The 17,752-nt window shown below is 34.4% G+C and overlaps 1 protein-coding gene across 3 annotated transcripts in view; it reads left to right on the forward strand.

The window, feature by feature from the left end:
* The window catches only part of ANKS1A (ankyrin repeat and sterile alpha motif domain containing 1A), a 124,776-nt gene that overhangs the window by 57,175 nt on the left and 49,849 nt on the right, over positions 1-17,752 (forward strand). For all 3 annotated transcript variants that reach the window (XM_070941503.1, XM_070941504.1, XM_070941505.1), the window contains 5 exons: positions 1,741-1,824; positions 2,246-2,366; positions 7,583-7,623; positions 9,482-9,614; positions 11,672-12,216. In XM_070941503.1, coding sequence (XP_070797604.1) covers positions 1,741-1,824; positions 2,246-2,366; positions 7,583-7,623; positions 9,482-9,614; positions 11,672-12,216 — 924 coding nt within the window. The remainder of the gene's footprint in view (positions 1-1,740; positions 1,825-2,245; positions 2,367-7,582; positions 7,624-9,481; positions 9,615-11,671; positions 12,217-17,752) is intronic.

The following is a 17,752-nucleotide window of genomic DNA, read 5'->3' on the forward strand; positions in this document are numbered from 1 at the left end:
TTATTGCATTTGATAGATATTATAGATTTTTATATAAGACTTTCAACCAGCAAAAGATGACAACTCACGGAAGGCTTAGGTGATGATTAGCCTTTTTTTAAGCAATAAAGTATTTTTAATTAAGGTATGTACATTGTTTTTTAAGAATAGACTACAATTTTATATACATTGGGATACCAAAACATTGGTGTGACTTGCTTTATTGCAATAGTTGCTTTATTGAAATTGTCTAGAATCAAACCCGCAATATCTCTGAGGCACGCCTGTATTTTGTATTTTTAGGAATATTTTAATGTTAACCAATTATGTGTAAGTGTGAAATTTATCACCCTATATTTTATATTTTGTGTTTACATCATTTAATTTAAATTATTTAATTCTAATGGGAAGTCATATTTTTATTTGGAATATAACATTGGATATATCCAATATTGTTATATCTATTCATAAGTGAAATATGCAGAAAATTTATTGACTGTGGGAAGAAATACATAATGGGACATGTTTACTTCTTATCTCTCCATAGCAGCTTTGAAAATGTGAATCCAGAATGAGAGATTTGTTAAATAAATTCTGGCTTCAGCATTCCATTATAAAAATCCTTCATTTGGTCAGTGTGGGCTATTATCATATAGGTTTGTTTCTTTGGCTAGCACCACTTGGTTTCTAGATTCAAGTCTGATATTCTGTGGCTTCAAATATGTATTTGTATCTGTATTTATGTGTATGTGTATGTGTATATGTATATACCTTTGTTTTAGAAGTATATTTGAAGATTGAAACAGTTAATGAAACAGGTTTAAAGAGAAATATAAGATGTTTTTACGTATGCAATATGTGCATATATCAGCAACTTTTAAAATGTCTTCTGAGATCAGTAACCCAATATTAACAATATTGATTGATTAACTGATTAATTGATTACACACCATCAAGTCAGTGTCAAATCTTAGCAACCACATAGATTTTTCTATATGACAAACTGTCCCTAACTTGGTCTTTCAATGGTGGATCCTTCTTCACTGTAACTGACTACATTTATCTTGCTCCTGGTCATCTTTTTCTTATCTTTCCTTATACCTTTCCCAGCATTAGAACCTTCTTTATAGAGGTTCACATAATGTATTCAAAGTAGCATAATTTGAGCCTGACCATTTTCCCTCAAGTGAGAATTTGGGGTTGATTTGTTTGATTTTTTTGGCTGTCAATGGTAATCTCAGGAGCCTACTCAACATCAAAATTCAAATGCATCAATTCTCTTCCTATCCTGCTTCTTCAATGTCTAACTTTTTTCTTCTGTAGAGTATCACAGCACTGCTTGTACGATTCTGAATTTTGTAGGTATAGATACATTATGGCATCAGAATATTTTTTCTAAAGCTTTTATGGTTACTCTATCAAGCACTGCCTACCAAGTCTGTGAAATACTTATTAAACAATAATTATGCCAATTTTGTTATTAGAGAAGTTGCATACCAAATAGTTAGGACATCTGTGTGGTCCACAAAGTCCAAGGGAAGATAAGTGACAAAATGTACATAATGCAGGCTCTCCACTTTTGTATTTTATAATGATGTTGCATGTAAGAAGATAAGGCACAATTTGTATCCTGAGGCCACATCACATGTTTCATCATTTTGATGAAATCACTTATTTGCTTTGCTGCAGTAAATACATTAAGGTTGCATCAAAAATGAATTTGAAATGAGGCATTGATGAGTATTTTTTTCAAAATTATAGAGAGAGCGTCCACCACCTCCTGCAAAACCTCCCCCTGATGAAGAAGAGGAACATGAAGATAAAAAACATGATGCATCCTCAGTAGTAAGCATCCTTATGTGTCCGCCTTGATGTTAATTGATGTGGATGGAATATCAACACATTAATATATTTAGAGGATAATGTGACATTTATAAAAAAAGAATACTTATTAGTAGTTTTAACTCCCATATCAGCAGGCTTTGGACAGGATTTTATGCCATGGCCTGATTTACACCTGGCAGTCCTTTAGAATATTTTCGATTGATATATATATGCATACTCTGTAGATATTTAGTATTACTCTATAAAGTGAGAATTTTCAGTTGTTATGTAAATATGTGCTACTTAAATCGTTCTTCCATTTTTTCTTTGCTAGAAAATTTTCCTTTTGAGAGAAAGTGCTTTTTATGCAATATAACCAATTGTTTTATTCATTAATAATAGGAGATGGAATTATTATTAATTTATGCCTGTGTCTGATTAGGGTTTGGTCACCAAGAGAAAAAGTAGAGGGAGCACAGCTGATGAAGAAGAAGAACATCCTTATGAACTCTTGTTAACAGCAGAAACAAAGAAACATGTTACAGTAGATAAAAAAACAAAAGGTAAAGCCTCTTGTTGCAAATTGTACATAACTAGCTATCCCCAAAACGAATTTTGGCCAGAAGGTGAGAAACTGAAATATTCCAGCTTTTCTTTTAAGTTAGAGGGATTGACTTGTTTTGTGTGCCCAACTAGCAATTTCTTTTCATAAGACTTTGATTAAAACATTCTTGCTTCGGTAGCTTCCTGGTAACAGAAAATGACTCAAACTTTTGTTGTATGTTTATTGTAGAAAACCAAGCAAGGTCTATGGTTAATGTAGCCACGGTATTTTGCAAGACACCTCAACTATTTTGGAAATTCCTCCTTGCTCTCCCAATTTGTGTGCTCATGCATATGCACTTTGCTCTCTTCATTTTGCACAGTTCTTAGCAAATTCATTCAAATGTCTCTCTTACTGACTTAGGTAAAGTGTCCATTGTCCTCTCATATTACTGATTTCTCACATCTATAAGAGCCCGCTAATGTGATTTGTTTGTGAAACAATCTTAGTTCTTTGCAAATTGTATTTTATAGGCTGATTTGAGGGTACTTCATATGTTTATTTTCCAAGCATGAATTTCATACTGTATTAGAAAAAGGTTGATTGTTTCTATAATTCCTGTAGATACTAATGGTTTCTCAATATTCTGATAAAGGTAGAATTAATAATGAGAGCTATTGCTGTTGAAAATGTAGCACATTAGATTTTATGCATTTTGATTTGAGATTAGTCCCATTGTAGTTTCAGGTATAGATATGAGGCATAACGTTCTTTTTATTTATTTATTTTCATATGAAACATATTAAGTCATACCAATTTTCTCTTTTGTAATGGTTGATTTCAGTGGATTTTGTACAATATTTCTTAAGTAGCTTTAGAGAGAAATGCGTACTTAGTTTAATATTTTCTCCAGGAGAAACTAATTCAGTAGTTGTTTAGCTTTTCTAACTTCTTTAGTTCATAAGTATATGACTTCAATAAGCAATTGCAATACTAAATAATGAGAATTAAACTAATCTCTTAAATAGAACATTTTTGATTTGCTTCATAAAAATAGCATGACTTCTGTATCATACATCCTCATTTATTAAAAAGAGCATTATGTGAACAGTAGGAGAAAATAATCAAATTTGGAGGATTCCCATCTGAATTTAAATCATACTTCAATATTGTAAAAATGAGTTACAGCAAGGCTTCAGTTCTCATGATTCCTCATTCTCTCACATAATTACAATATTTTATTATCCGGAGCTTAGTTCTAAAGTATAGCTAAAATTTACTATTTTGAAATGTCCGCTGGACAACTGAAAGGTCTTTTTCAAATCTCTCTTTTCAATTATACACATTTTTACAGTCCTCAATGGAAACTTTTTGAACTTAGGTAGTTTTTTTTTTAAACAGGAAGTGCTCTCTCCAGTATGTATGTTCCTAAGTATGATTTTTCACCTCTTCTCATAGTTTCTTTTACACTACCACAGAAAAAGCAACAACATCTGATCCTCCTCCATATTCATTTGTTTAGCTGAAGACAAATTCTTGGGTTTCTCTTTTTTCTGCATGTGTCTTCTTCATCTGCACTTCTCATTTCAAGGAAAATTCTATTCCCAAAAAGTTGGGTGAAGAAAGTAATTTAGAAATTAGCTTACACTTTCCCAAATAGATTGTGGCCTGCACAAGTCCACTCAAATTGCCCAAATTATATTCTTTCTATCTAACATGCATTGAGGAGAGTCAAGAACTGCCTTTGTTTCCAAAAATTTATCAAACCAACTACTGGTTTTTCCTACCTGCATTTTTACCACTGCATCTTGAGTTACTCCTAAATCAGTACTACCAGTTTTTAAGAACATCTCCCAGTATGTTGTTCTTAGCAACTGTTCTTACAACCCTCTGATCTCAGGTTCTCAAAAAATATTAGCACTAATTGTTCTTGGCCTAATAACTGTGGCATCTTCAGAAACAGGAGTTTTCTCTGAGAATGGTCTTCAGACTCCAGTACTTCCAGCACTACTTTATCATTAACCTATAAATAAGAATTCACATCATGCACTGCTTCTTTGAAATATTCTATGAACTTAGATTTTTTTTTCATTGGAGTCCTACCCCATGCAACATAATATTATCTAACTTAATTTATTAACTCTTCAGGTCACCCAACTCCAAAAAATTTCTCAATGGCTTACAATGTTTAAAATACATAATTTAAGAAACATGACCGCCAAAAACTATTTGTGGCTCCTCCTATTTCCTCAGTTTTTCCTGCCCTAGTGCTGACTTCTAAAAAGTTCTTGCTATTGATGCCTGCAGTAGAAGTGCTTGACACTGAAGACACCATTTCATAAGTATATGCATTGCAGCAGTAGACAACCTCCATCAGATCTGTCACTTCCTGTGCATATGGAGGGTTGTGAAGGGTGTATCATTGACATTTGTTCCCATTCTTGGGCTTTCACTGAACAGCAAAGAACAGATTGTCCTGATTTTAGGCTTCAACCTGGGAACAAGCCTCTTAAGAAAGCAATTAAGCAGTATTGAAGATCTGATTCAGTCCATATTTTTTTCCATTTATAAATGTAAGATTTGGAACAACTTATTTTAGGAACCAAGGAAAAGTGTTCATTATGGTGGAGACCTGGGGGAAGGGGAATGGAGCCTCTAGTATAGTGGCTGTCCCATGATAATCCTAGGTTCAATTCACCAAAAGATCATGGATCAGTTTTGAGCTCTGAGTCCCATCTTAGAGATATCATTGAGTCCAAATGAACAACAACAAAAACAACAAAAGGACAAAACCAATATACAGGATAATCTTAATTCTTGTTGTCTTATTCTCAACTCAGAAGTTCAGGACCAGTTGAAAATTCTGTGGTCATAATTCTAACACGGCTCCAATACTGATCTCTCTGATCTAGTAGAAAAATTACCAGTGCTGGAATTATACACCATCAGTAAGAGATCATTCAAACTAATACAACTTATTTCAAAGGACATGATTAGAGACAAGTTAACTGCTTTGCAGTCACATTATTTCAGAGCAATGGTGTCTTCACCAGCTTGCTTTAGTATGGAGGCTCTTCCTCAGTTCCAGACTCTTGTACCTGCTCTTAAAATGCTGTGACTTTTAAATTGACAGGCACTAAATTATTTGATTAACTCTCTCTCTTTCCCAGTGCAGACACACTGAGGTAATAGTCACAACCCAACTTCTTGCCCTTGTAGCTTGCTGCTCCTAAATGCATATAATTCATTAATTGTAATATATTAGTTATAATAAGATCTTATAATAACTTCCTAACTATAACCTATCATCCATCCTCCCTTCTCTGCATTGTAATTCTCTTTGCAAAGTAAGCTGCAAAATGAGTGACAGGTCAGAATGTTCAAAACTTTACATAGAAGGCTCATGATGCCCTCCAGACATGATTACTATTCTTTAGAAAGGCAAGCATTAAAAGGCAGAAAAAATACTCAGGCTTCCCACAGGGCTCTGAAACATTGTGTTGCTTTTGCATTCAGTTTACTATTGCACTCTACTAGTAAGCCTACTTCAAACTGATTTGAGAAAAAGGCATTCTGTGATGGCCCTCCATCCTGGAAGAGTCATACCCCACATTTTAAGTAATATGGTATTGAGGAATTGCCCCAACTTTGCAGCAGATGGTAAAGTTTCACTTTTGGCTTTCGGACTCCAATGAATGGCCCTTACCGATACTCCCACCACCTTCTAGGATTCAATTGTAGGTAGCCATATCTTCTTTGGAGATACGAGATTATAAAAGTGGTGCTGCTGCTTCTGCATGCCAGGACGGCTCACCAACACAGTCATTAGATGCAGAGTTCAGAGCAGGAAGTAGCATTTTCTCAGTATAGGTAGTCCTCAATTTACAACAGTTTGTTTAGTGACCATTCAGAATTACAACAGCACTGAAAAAAGTGACTTATGACCATTTTTCACACTAATGACCATTGCAGCATCCCCATGGTCACATGAATAAAATTCAGATGCTTGGCAATTGACTCATATTTATGACAGTTGCAGTGTCCCGGAGTCATATGATCACCTTTGGCGACCTGCTGACAAGCAAAGTCAAAGGGGAAACCAGATTCACTTAATAACCTGTCAACTAATTTAACAACTGCAATGATTCACTTGACAAATGTGGCAAGAAAAGTCGTAAAATGGGGCAAAACTCATTTAACAAATTTCTCATTTAACAACATAAATTTTGGGCTCAATTGTCATACGTTGAGGACTACCTGAACTAGCAGGTTATATTTTCTTGAGGCTGGAACCTTCAACCCTATGATTGAGAAGCAGGCACAACTGCTTTAAAGTCTTGTTTTCAGTACTGTTCAAACATGATATAGCTACTGTGTTCATTCCTATGCATTATTCTTTGGCCTCCAAACATGTTTTATCAAGTCAAAGATTGTTAATACTTTTGATATATCATAGCCCTTTTTCTCTTTCAATCCTGGCACTATGGAAAGACGTTTTCAGTACTGGTCGTATGGAAAAGTGCACTCTGCACCAGTGGATAAGGAATAGTAGAAGCATGAATCATGAATGAAGGTTTTATTACTCCAGAGCTTTAAATTTTGTACATTTCCAGCTACTGAGAATGGCTGGTGAAGTACTGGCACTTTTTAGGTGAGAAAGAACTGTCTCCGGTGCCTTATATCTCAAAAGATGATAGGAAAATGATATTTCAGGAGGAAAAGAACTAAACAGCAAATCAATATTTCCAGGTATGGTAGAGTTGGCATGGAACAAGTATTATAGCCATAGGGGGCACCTTAAGGAGATATAAATTTCATATCTTCTGGATTGAACTACAAAGTCATGGTCAAGACTGAAAATTTCCTATTTACAGTGTGAAGGCTTGTTTAATGAGAATAAATCATGATAACCCGAATGAGGTCCAGAAGCACGGGGCTGCAGTAAAAATAATGGACCTCTACTTACTTCGGTAGCAGTGTTTCTGATTTCAACATAGAAACTGAAATTCCACAGTTCAGCATTGCTTACCTGGGTATCTAGAGTGCATCTTGTCTCAAGATCCAAGGTGATAATTCTTCCTTAAAGATCGGATACACAGTTCTGAAGACACCCATCGTGCAAGCCAGTTCCTTTAATCATGTGGATACCATAGCATGTCTTGCTTTTAACAGTAATTAGCTAAAGACAGATTTGTATTGCAAATATTAAAAATATTTTTATTTTTAAATTCTTAGGTGAATCATCTTTAGGTGCTACCTGCAGTGTCCAGCCACAGGTAAGACAGATATAATTTTAATATAGATTATATCCAATATGCCAATAGATGTTCACTCATACCTAGGAACTTTATCTTCTTCTCTTTCTTCCTCTGTCACTCCTTCTTAAGTCTGCTATGGAAGGACTTGGCTTCTGGAGTATATTTGAGAAGTATGTGGAGAAGAAAACTGCTCTGCTGAGGACTGTCATTGTAAACGTGGACTTGACACTATTTGACACTATTGCATGCAACAGCACACATATATACAATGCAACAGATACATGTTGTGTATGAGTGAAAACATTTTAAGCTGTAGTATTAAGAAAAGCCATTTTAAAATTATCAGACGGTACAATATTTATCGGACATTTCAAGTTCAAGGCACCTCCAGAATAGTCAAAACATCCTGCTTTGAATTTGAGACAGCTGTTTGCTGTTGAAACAGGGTGTTTTCAATTCAAGACAGTTCAGATGCAGCATGGTTCAAATTTAAAACATTTGTGCAAAATCCTGCTGAGATCTATCAAGGTATATGTTTCTATTTCCTACATTTTATAGCAAACGTTGAAACAGAACTGAAATTGTTTAATGCTGAACAACAATAAAACTGATAAAACGAAAATTCTAATTAAGAAAAATTGAATACAGTGAATCAGAAGTTCATGTGCTGTGAGAGTATTTTAGCAGCATTTGGGACATACGGTTTATTAATAGGTGCTGTGCTACTGACGAAATAAGCTTCATTTTTATGCATTTCTAGTATATAAACTAAAATTCTATGTAAGCTACATAATTAGCAATATGACTGATGCCTCTTCTTTTTTTGTTCCCTTCTGGGTTTGTTATCTTTCCCATTATTGTTCTATCTTGTATTGTTTTTTGGGGGGGAGGGGGGACTTGTTTTTTGTATTGTTTTATATTTTTAACAAATGGTAAACTGCCCAGAATCATTAAAGTTGGGTGGCATATAAATTTAATAAGTCCCACAGTTAGCCGGATGTTTAGATATGAGATGATGATGAAACAAATACCAAATGTAGTAAGTATCTAAACCAGGCCTGCACAATTTGTAGAAGGGAAAAGACTACATCAAAAAATTAAAAATAATTGTGGCTGCAAAGAGTACCTTTGACTACAGGTCAGCTGTCTTGTGGCTGGCAGAGCAGTGGCAGTGCTGTAGCTGGAAGCCTCAGTGAGGTTTGGAGTCACTCATCAGCCTGACTTATGAAGTGGCAACAGTGGCTATGTATGATGGCAAAGAATTTGAGTTTCTAAAAAATGCCAGAGGCCATAAAAGGCTGTTTGGTGGACTGTATGCAGGCCATGGACCATATGTTTTGCAGGTTTGATCTAGATTTTCTGGTTGAAGTAGTATATAGCTAAAATTATTGATTGTTTTTGGTTTATATCTAAGGAAAAAAATTCAGAACTTATATAGATATTTAATTATTCTTTATCTTTTTTTTTAAAATAGAATGATTTATTTTAAATGTATTTATTAAATATTTTTATGATACAGTTATAGTAAAGTGGAATTAGTTGTTGCCACCAAGAATTTTTCCCTAACCTTGTTTAAAATCTAGCAATTTCCATCACCCCTGGCTAACATGGTCAGTGCAGAAGAATGACTGCAGTTGTACCAAAATATTTGAGAACCCACCGTTGAGATCAATATATTAATTCTGATTGGGGTTTTTTGCACTTTATATATTGCCATTTGTCAAAGTTTGTACTAAACATTTGAAAATATTTGGAAGCATGATACTTAAAAGAGGCATATGCAATTACATTTAGCTTACATAATTTTTTTATAAAGGTTAACTTTTGATAAATCATAACTAATAAAATTAATTACATTTTACACGATTCTTTGCAGATGTGGTCACGAAAAGGTCTATCTTCTCAGGATGGTCAATGGCCACTGAATTGCCAAGCTTCTTCCGATTTTTCTTCTAGCCATTCTGAACAATATCCAAGTCCTGAATCTCAGATGGTTGAGATGCCAAAAGGTAGGTAATCATTCTGAGTCATTCCAACTTCATAGAAACCTATACAGAAAAAAAAAATGGTGTTTGCTTTTTAATATATGCAAGAATCCTTTGATCTAGCTAGCATGACAAAAATTTTTCAAATGTCCCTTATAGGCCTTTGCTCATGCTGGGAGATATTTTTTTGTTTGTTGTTTTGCTTTTGGGAGATGGAAAACACAGCCACAGTTTCATTACAACAGTGACCGCTTTGTTGGGCTTCATAGCTGCCTTTGGAAGAATGAAATGTTTCAGTGTGTGATACACACTGTCAGCTGCTTTTCCACCCTCTGATAGCAGTGTTGCGAAATGTTAACACTGTTTATAGATGCCATATTGAGCATTTTGTGCAAACAGTAAAGTGTAGAGGCATTTTATTCATCTTTTCATATATCTTGCTATTAATATATTATCACAGCAAATCTATGAAAGCAGACAAGATGTTCCTCTTAGACACCATAATTCATCTGGAAACTTGTCATTTACACTTTGATGGGAAAGATTTGACAGTCAAAGGTATCTTAGACTGTTACATTTCCTCTGCTACACACATATCAAGACAAGAATCTTAATGTAAATCTGGTCTGGATATAATTTTGTTCTGTAAAATGCTCTCAGACCAAAAATGTCTTGTTCTTCGTGATTTTGAGTAAGAAAATAAATGCAAAACCATTTCTGGCACACATGCTTAAAATACTTCTCTGCAATAAATGATTTTATAAAAAGTATTTTCTTAGATATTGAGTAATTTTTATAAACTCAGAGGAATAGCTGCCAATAAACATAATTTTGTCAAACCTAGAAAAATTTAAATCATACATAAAGCAAATGAGTTTAATGTTATTAAGTTATATCAGCCACAGCTTAATATTTTAGAAAAGAGTAATGAGTTAGCTTTGTAAAAGCTCATGTTAAATAGAAGCAAAAATCCTTAGAAATGACTATATAAGGTATCTCATTGAAAGAACCTTTTCTGATTTGTTCTGATTTCTTCATACTGATTAATCAACATAGGCTTCAATTGAATCAGAGATAAGTACTTTCTGATTTGATTTAGGAATAATGAAGCACTACTGAATCATTGCAAAATGCAACATAACTTTAGCCAAATAGAGCCTACCAGAATAATTTTGGATTTGAAGTTAATTTCTTTCATATCTATGCTTGTATGTCCAATCTAAGATAAGTACCATAGAAAAAAGCTTCACTTTCTGTTTCTCAGATATTTTCCAATGAGTAAAGTACCATTGTGAAGAATCTACCATAGGTTGCATAACTTGGCTTTTATCAATATTAAATATTGGGCAACACATTAATGATTGTTGTTCAGAGTGGCTCTCTGCTATAAGCTTTTACATAATTTACACCAGTGAATAATTCATGCTTTAATCAGGTTCTGATTTTTGATACAATATATTAAAGCGTGAGTCCAGTTATAATGTTACATCTCTGCTGCAATACATATTGCAAGCTGAAATTCACTGCAGCAATAGAAGAGACAATTTTATGTAGTGAAATTAGTTAACGCGAAGTGAGGCTTTAAAGGAATTATTGCTGTTGCAAAAGTCACCAGGGAAGGAAACAGCTGTCGGGTGGAGGGGGGAATTTGTTCATATTTGCAGGTTGTTTGCAGCTCATCTTTCCCCACCCAGCATTCTGTGCCAAGGAATAGGGAGTGTTGCTCTAAATAACACTTTGGCCTTTATGGAAATATGTTCCAGGAGACTCAGCCTCTCCCCTCCCCCCTTTGCTGGTATAGTTAGCACTTCTCCAAACCTTATATAGCAAGAGCTGATTGTTAGTGTTAACAGAAATAAAATGAAACAGAGTGGGCTGCCAGATTGCATAAATCAGGCCACTGTTTAGAATTTCATAAATGCTCCAACTTTGGATAAAATCTGAGTACTCTGGACAATGCTGTTCTTTCTTCTTCTTTTCTTTCTTTCTCTCTCTCTCTGAGGGAGAAAAGCTAAAATCCTGTTTCTCTTGATCTTTATGTGTTGGGTTTTATTTTGATGGGGTTTCGTACCCTTTTGAAGACCAAAAAAGGTTCAACAGAAGCCACAGCCAAGCAGATGTCCAAGATGCCCAGGTACTGGATCAATTCTCAGGTCTTCTGCATGGTTCTTCTCCGGTGTGTGACATAAATGAGGACCCTTTGAGACTCATTTCTGCTGTGGGCAAAGGAAGTACAGAGGGAACTGCTATGCAGCTGGAAAATGTTGAGGCTTCTGGATCGGTACAATCTAATACTGCAGACCAAAATAAAGTGGTCTATTCAGCCATACGCCATATCCGTGACAAGTTGGATTCTGGAACTTTGGCACATCCTCATTTGCCACAGCACCCCGGTAGTGCTGAGGATGGAGACAAGAGCAGTGTTGTGGGAAGAGTTCATCCAGGAAGCAAGTCCAAAGCAGACCTCAAACTTAGCCGTAGCTTATCAAAATCGGATTCTGATCTTTTGACCACCTCACCAACAGAGGACGATACTATGGGGAGCAGAAGTGAATCCCTTTCCAATTGTAGCACAGGGAAAAAAAGGCTGGAGAAATCACCTTCCTTTGCTTCTGAGTGGGATGAGGTAAGATCAAGCTGGGTTTTTTTTTTTAAAAAAAGTAAAATAAAAATTGCTGCAGGAATTCCATGGTAAAAATGGATCAGGGATGAAAGAGTAGAAGCAGTTATTTATCCTAATATCAAATTTATTTGGTAAATAGTTAAAATTACACCTATGAATTGAATTCAGATGTTTAATCTTATGTGAATGCAGAATTTAGGGAAAGTTTTAAAAGTATATAGTGTTATCTAAAATGGTATTATTCTATTCAGAAACAGTGTCACATTAGAATATGTTTCCAAGCATATTCTCTCTAGAATAGTTTGTGGGAAAAGGTTGGGTCAAACTATATATCTAGGGCTGCTTTATGTTAGTGAGAAGGCTTCAGTAAAGTTGGGGAGTACCTGGATGTTTTTGAACCCTCTCTTAAAATAGCTAATTCCTAGTATTAATGGGAAGTTAGCATAATATATGAGAAATCATTCCTTAATAGAACTTTGTTCTGATAAGAAGTCAGCAGAGATTAAGTGCTATTCTTCAAACAGCACTAAAGCATTCCTTGCTTATTCTACTCTGACTTAAAACGAAGTTGCATGAGCATGCAAACTGCCTTTTATAGATCGGAAAATCTATTATTAAGCAGTTAAGACTTAGTTGGGGAAACATTATGCTCTGCCAGGTCTAAAAAGAATATTAAAGAAAATCCATTAGCAAACAAATTAGGAAGGTTAAATTGTGGGATTATAAATTGAAAGTATGAAATCATTATTTATTTTTATTGTGTAGTGCTGGGATACTCAATTTTTAAGAGGTCTTTTGGAGTACCTTGGGTGCAAAATATTGCAATCTGCAACTCCTTAAAGTTGGGGCATTTTTTTGTAAGATTGCACAGCTGCTGTGCAGTCCCAGGGAAAGATGTGTATATTTTAAGGTACACAGATGTTTTCTATGTGACCCTATATACTTCAGGGCTCTTTTTTGCAACTGAATCAGATGTATTGCACTAACTGCTATTTATTTAGAGTGCAATGATATTTTTATAATAAAAACATTAATCTATGTACTAAATTGCAAATCTTATATAACATTTTTAATTTCAAATATGTGGTGGTGTATACCTCTAATCAGCTCAAGTGTTGGAAAGTCTGTTTCAAATTACTGCATAATATTAATGTTATGCTACAAATTACATGATTTGTGAATTCAGCGGTCTTGTTCTGGAAACTGTTGCTTGCATTGTAGAAACAGTATTTCTGGTTATCTTGAGATTGTTACTAAACCCAGTCTAAAATTATTGTGACGAAATAAGTCTGCCAGAAATGTATTTATTTTAACTACTTCAAGATTTTTTAATCCAAATTACTAAAGTGCTTACAGAATGCCATTTTAATATTTCTATAATGCTTAGTCTGTTTTTTACAATTTTTTTGCATATATTATCTTTAAAAAATTTGAGGAGGATCAGTAATTATATACCTTAACAGAATAATTGCCTTTTGTTCCATTGGTATTTTGTTGATAACTTGAATTGTAACCTTATTTGAAAATTTGAATTATGTAAGTTTAATACTTGTATCAAAGAGTAAGCAGCAATACTAGAAATATAATGAATAATCATTACTATTAAAATATTTTGCAGTTCTTTGGGATACTTATAGAATTGTGCATTCTACTCAGAGGGAAGATATAATGGGATTGTGGAACTAAAATTCAGATTTGGAGAATAGCAGATTATTAATCTGGTTATAATGCAGTGTTTGCATGAGTATCTGTAATAACTATAGAGTTCAGGAAAAATATTTTATTTTTTTCTATAAGGCAAGGCAGTCAAGGAGAGACGTGTTTAAAAATAAAGATACAAAGAAAGTAACATAAAACAAAATAGAAATAGAAATGTTCTATTTCTAAATGTTTTGCGGATGAATTTTTATGAAACATCCAGTTTCAAGCATGAAGTGGGACGGTTCAAGCAATCTCGGGATGTCTCAAGCTTGAAATAAAGACATTTAAACTCTGAAACACTTTCAAAATGCAGGATGGCTTGTTTTGTACTCAAAACAGGGACACTGTGAAATTTTCAAACTCCTAGGAGTTTATTATATTGGTATTTATATATTTATACCAGTATGCCATCTATTATTTAGATTAGATGCAATTTACAGTTGCAAAACACAGTGATTATAACAATATTATTTAGGGCCATAAGGGCCAGTAAAAAAAATCACAATTTTTTTATTGCCTTCTTATTAGCAAGATTTGGGGGCTTTCTGACTCTAGGAGGGCAGGCTAGAGGGGGTGGTGTTCACTTGGCAAAAGTGGAAAGTAGAATCAGTAGAATTTCTAGGCTACAGAAGCCTAGAGCAACATGGGCTCTAGAGTGAGGAGTCTACAGCCAAGAAGGCCATCCAGTAACTCTCCATTCAAATCCTGGGTGTATGTAGAAAAATGCAACACGTCCTCCTGACTAGCACTTATGGGGTGAGCAGATTCCAAGTGGTAGAAAATAAGAATCCCATTTATTAGTTTATCTTAAAGCAAAGTGATCAATCAGTGTTTTCAAGCCTAGTGTTATACAGCAGTTCAGATATTGGGCTAGGACTAGAGAGACCAGGTTCAAGTATCCTCTGCCAAAATCACTGGATGATTTTGTGCCAAGCACTCACTCTCAGGCCAGCCTAATTTCCAAGGTTGTTTCTTGGAGGGAAAAAAAATGAGGTAAGAGAAAAACATATGACGTTATAATAATCAAACATGTACTTAGGCATAACCACCCATATGTAATGAAAATAACTAATTAAGATTTTAAATACATAAAAATGATTGCTGTGTATTACCATAGGAGTAAATACAATTTTACTTCACCTTTGTCTAATTGTGATTTCTCTAACATTGTTTACTATTCTGTGACTCTATTTCTTGTTATTAAGATGCTAGGCTGGATCAGTCATGCTTAGATCAATCTTTTTTTTCGGTTGATAGTCAAATTCTCTTTCAACAGGACTATGTAGCCATACTGGATGTTTCTTAAGTAAATTCTATTTAGGGCAAACAAAAATATATTATAAATATTATGTATTGGATACATAATGGAATTGGATCCCCCCCCCAAGTATTATAACCCTAGACCTAAAATACAAACCAATTCAGAATCAAGTGGGAGGGAGAAGCTGCTGTAACTGTTCATTTTTCTTCTTTAGCAGAAGAAGCTACATGGAATCAAAGATACTTTGTGCTGATGCTTTGAGTAAGATAGATGGAGTTGAATTGATTGTCAATAAATTCCATTTTCAGCTAGTATTGTATCATTTCTCACATTTTGTTGAAGTTAGTATGTTGAATAGCATTTTCAACTATTTACAAATATAGAAATATGAAAGCACAAAGCAACACATTAGCTAAGAAAAGCTGCTTATTAGCTGATTTCACTAGAGAATAAATTAGAAGGAATGAACTTGTATGAGTTAGGCTATGGATAGCATAAATATTTGAGTGCTTTTAAACATAGCTGAAGGCTAAAGTGGTAAATTTGTTTTTGTAATGTGTTTATAAATATTCAGTACTCCCCAAATCAATCTGCAGCACTCAAAGCACATTATATTTTACATAAAACAGTTCTTATTCTTCTTGAAGATTGAAGTGAGATATGTCATTCTATGCCAGGATGTAGCACCCCAATTTTTGGAAATGTATGCCTATCTATTATAGGACAGCCTAAATAAATTTATTCAAATAGTTAATATCTATTTGAAATGATCTTCTTCTGAATCCTAAATATTCATACACTAAATATAAATCATTTCAGGAAAGTCTAAGGACAACGATGTAAAATAAAATATTTACAAATAATGAAACACTGTAGAAATAATAAAATACAATTTGGTTTTTCAAGATTCAAAGGGGAAATTGATTGTATTAGCCTTGATTATTTTTCTCTAGGTGTTCCCACTTTATAATCCTGCTGAGATGGTAATATTATTCTGGTCTAGTGCTTTTATTATTAGAAAGTAATTAAACCGTAAGTTATGAAACAGGACTAGATTGCTTGCATCAGATTTATGAGGTATTTTCTACAAATACTGTTCCTTTTTGTAGAGTAGATTTATCATTGTTTAATATAAATTGGTGGGCTTCTATACATGTACATATACAAATAATTTGCACACTGAAGTACCTAACCATCGAGGGTTTTATTTTGGTAGGATGTCATGCCTTCCCCTTAGCTGTCTTTGAAGGCCAATAAAGGAAAATTCCTTGGAGAGACAGTGGCTGTGTGACTCTAGACACGCAAAAACAACAGAACATCTGCTTCCCCCTTGCATGAATTACATACTAGACATATCTCACCATTATTACATAAATACCCAGGGTGCACAAGACAAATCCACACCTCCCTGCTGCTTTCATATATTAATCCTGCTATAACATACAATGTTGCCAGGTTCTGCGCAGCAGTGTTTAAAATCTGTCAGACGATGACTTGTGCGATAAACTAGTCCCAATTAGCATCTAACTTGTCATACTAGAGTGCTCCCTACTGTGATAGATTTAGTCAGCCACATGCTAACCTTTATGCTCCTCTACACCCATCTAATGCTTCTACCCTTCCTTTTAGATTCCTTTTTAGACTTTGGGGTTTTTAAATATTTACTTTCTCTTTTATGTCTTTTAACTTTTTAATTATTTTTTAGACTCTAATGTATTTTCTATGCTTGCTAATTTAATATACTTCACTCTCCTTATGCTGGCCTTTGACCATAATAAAGATCTGATTTGAATAATTTACAAATTATTTTGAAACAACTCAGTGCATATACAAGAGATTTATAAACATCCGGGAACTTGCTCTCTAAAACATTCGTGGAGCAGCTCAGGGAGTCTGTCCTGTGCTTTACTTTGGACACATACAGGATTGAAAACTTTATTAGCTTGACTGACCCTGCGGAAAAACAATCCATGTGCCTAAAATTCTCAGATACATGAACTTTTTAGTCACTGGTGAGGTACCTATCACTATTAGGTTGCCAAACACCAGAATTTTTATTGCAGAGAAATATGATGCGATTGCTAGAGTTTAGTGTTGAGATGCTTATGCCAAGCCATTATGTGACATAGGATTTTTTTTTCACTGTACCTCACAGTCTATGTTTTTAAATTGTGTCATGTCAGATTCAGGCCATTCTCATTTAAATGCCACCTTACATTTATTCTTTCCTGTGATATTCCTGTTCTCATCTTGGTTATTTTCTTTAGGCTGTATGCATATTTGACTTTGTATGAGACCCAGCTACAAATTGGAGTGTATGGGTTTTAATGTTTTCTTTTTAAACTTTTGTATGAGATATTGTTCTCATTGTTTTATTCTTTGTTGTTAGCCGCCCAGAGTCCCTTGGGAGTTGGGCGGCATAAAAATGCGACTAATAAATAAATAAATTATAATGCATTGGTCTCTTTCTAGCTTAATTATCTGGGAGAATATTTTTATTGCTTCCTTTAACCTTTGCAAAGACCTGTGAATCCCATCTTTTTAACGCAGCAGTGTAGGCATGCCTCAATATGCCTA

This window comes from Pituophis catenifer, unplaced genomic scaffold, assembly GCF_029215685.1.
Source record: "Pituophis catenifer annectens isolate HBS135680 unplaced genomic scaffold, rPitCat1.0.hap2 SCAF_3, whole genome shotgun sequence".
NCBI classification, from domain to species: Eukaryota; Metazoa; Chordata; class Lepidosauria; order Squamata; family Colubridae; genus Pituophis; species Pituophis catenifer.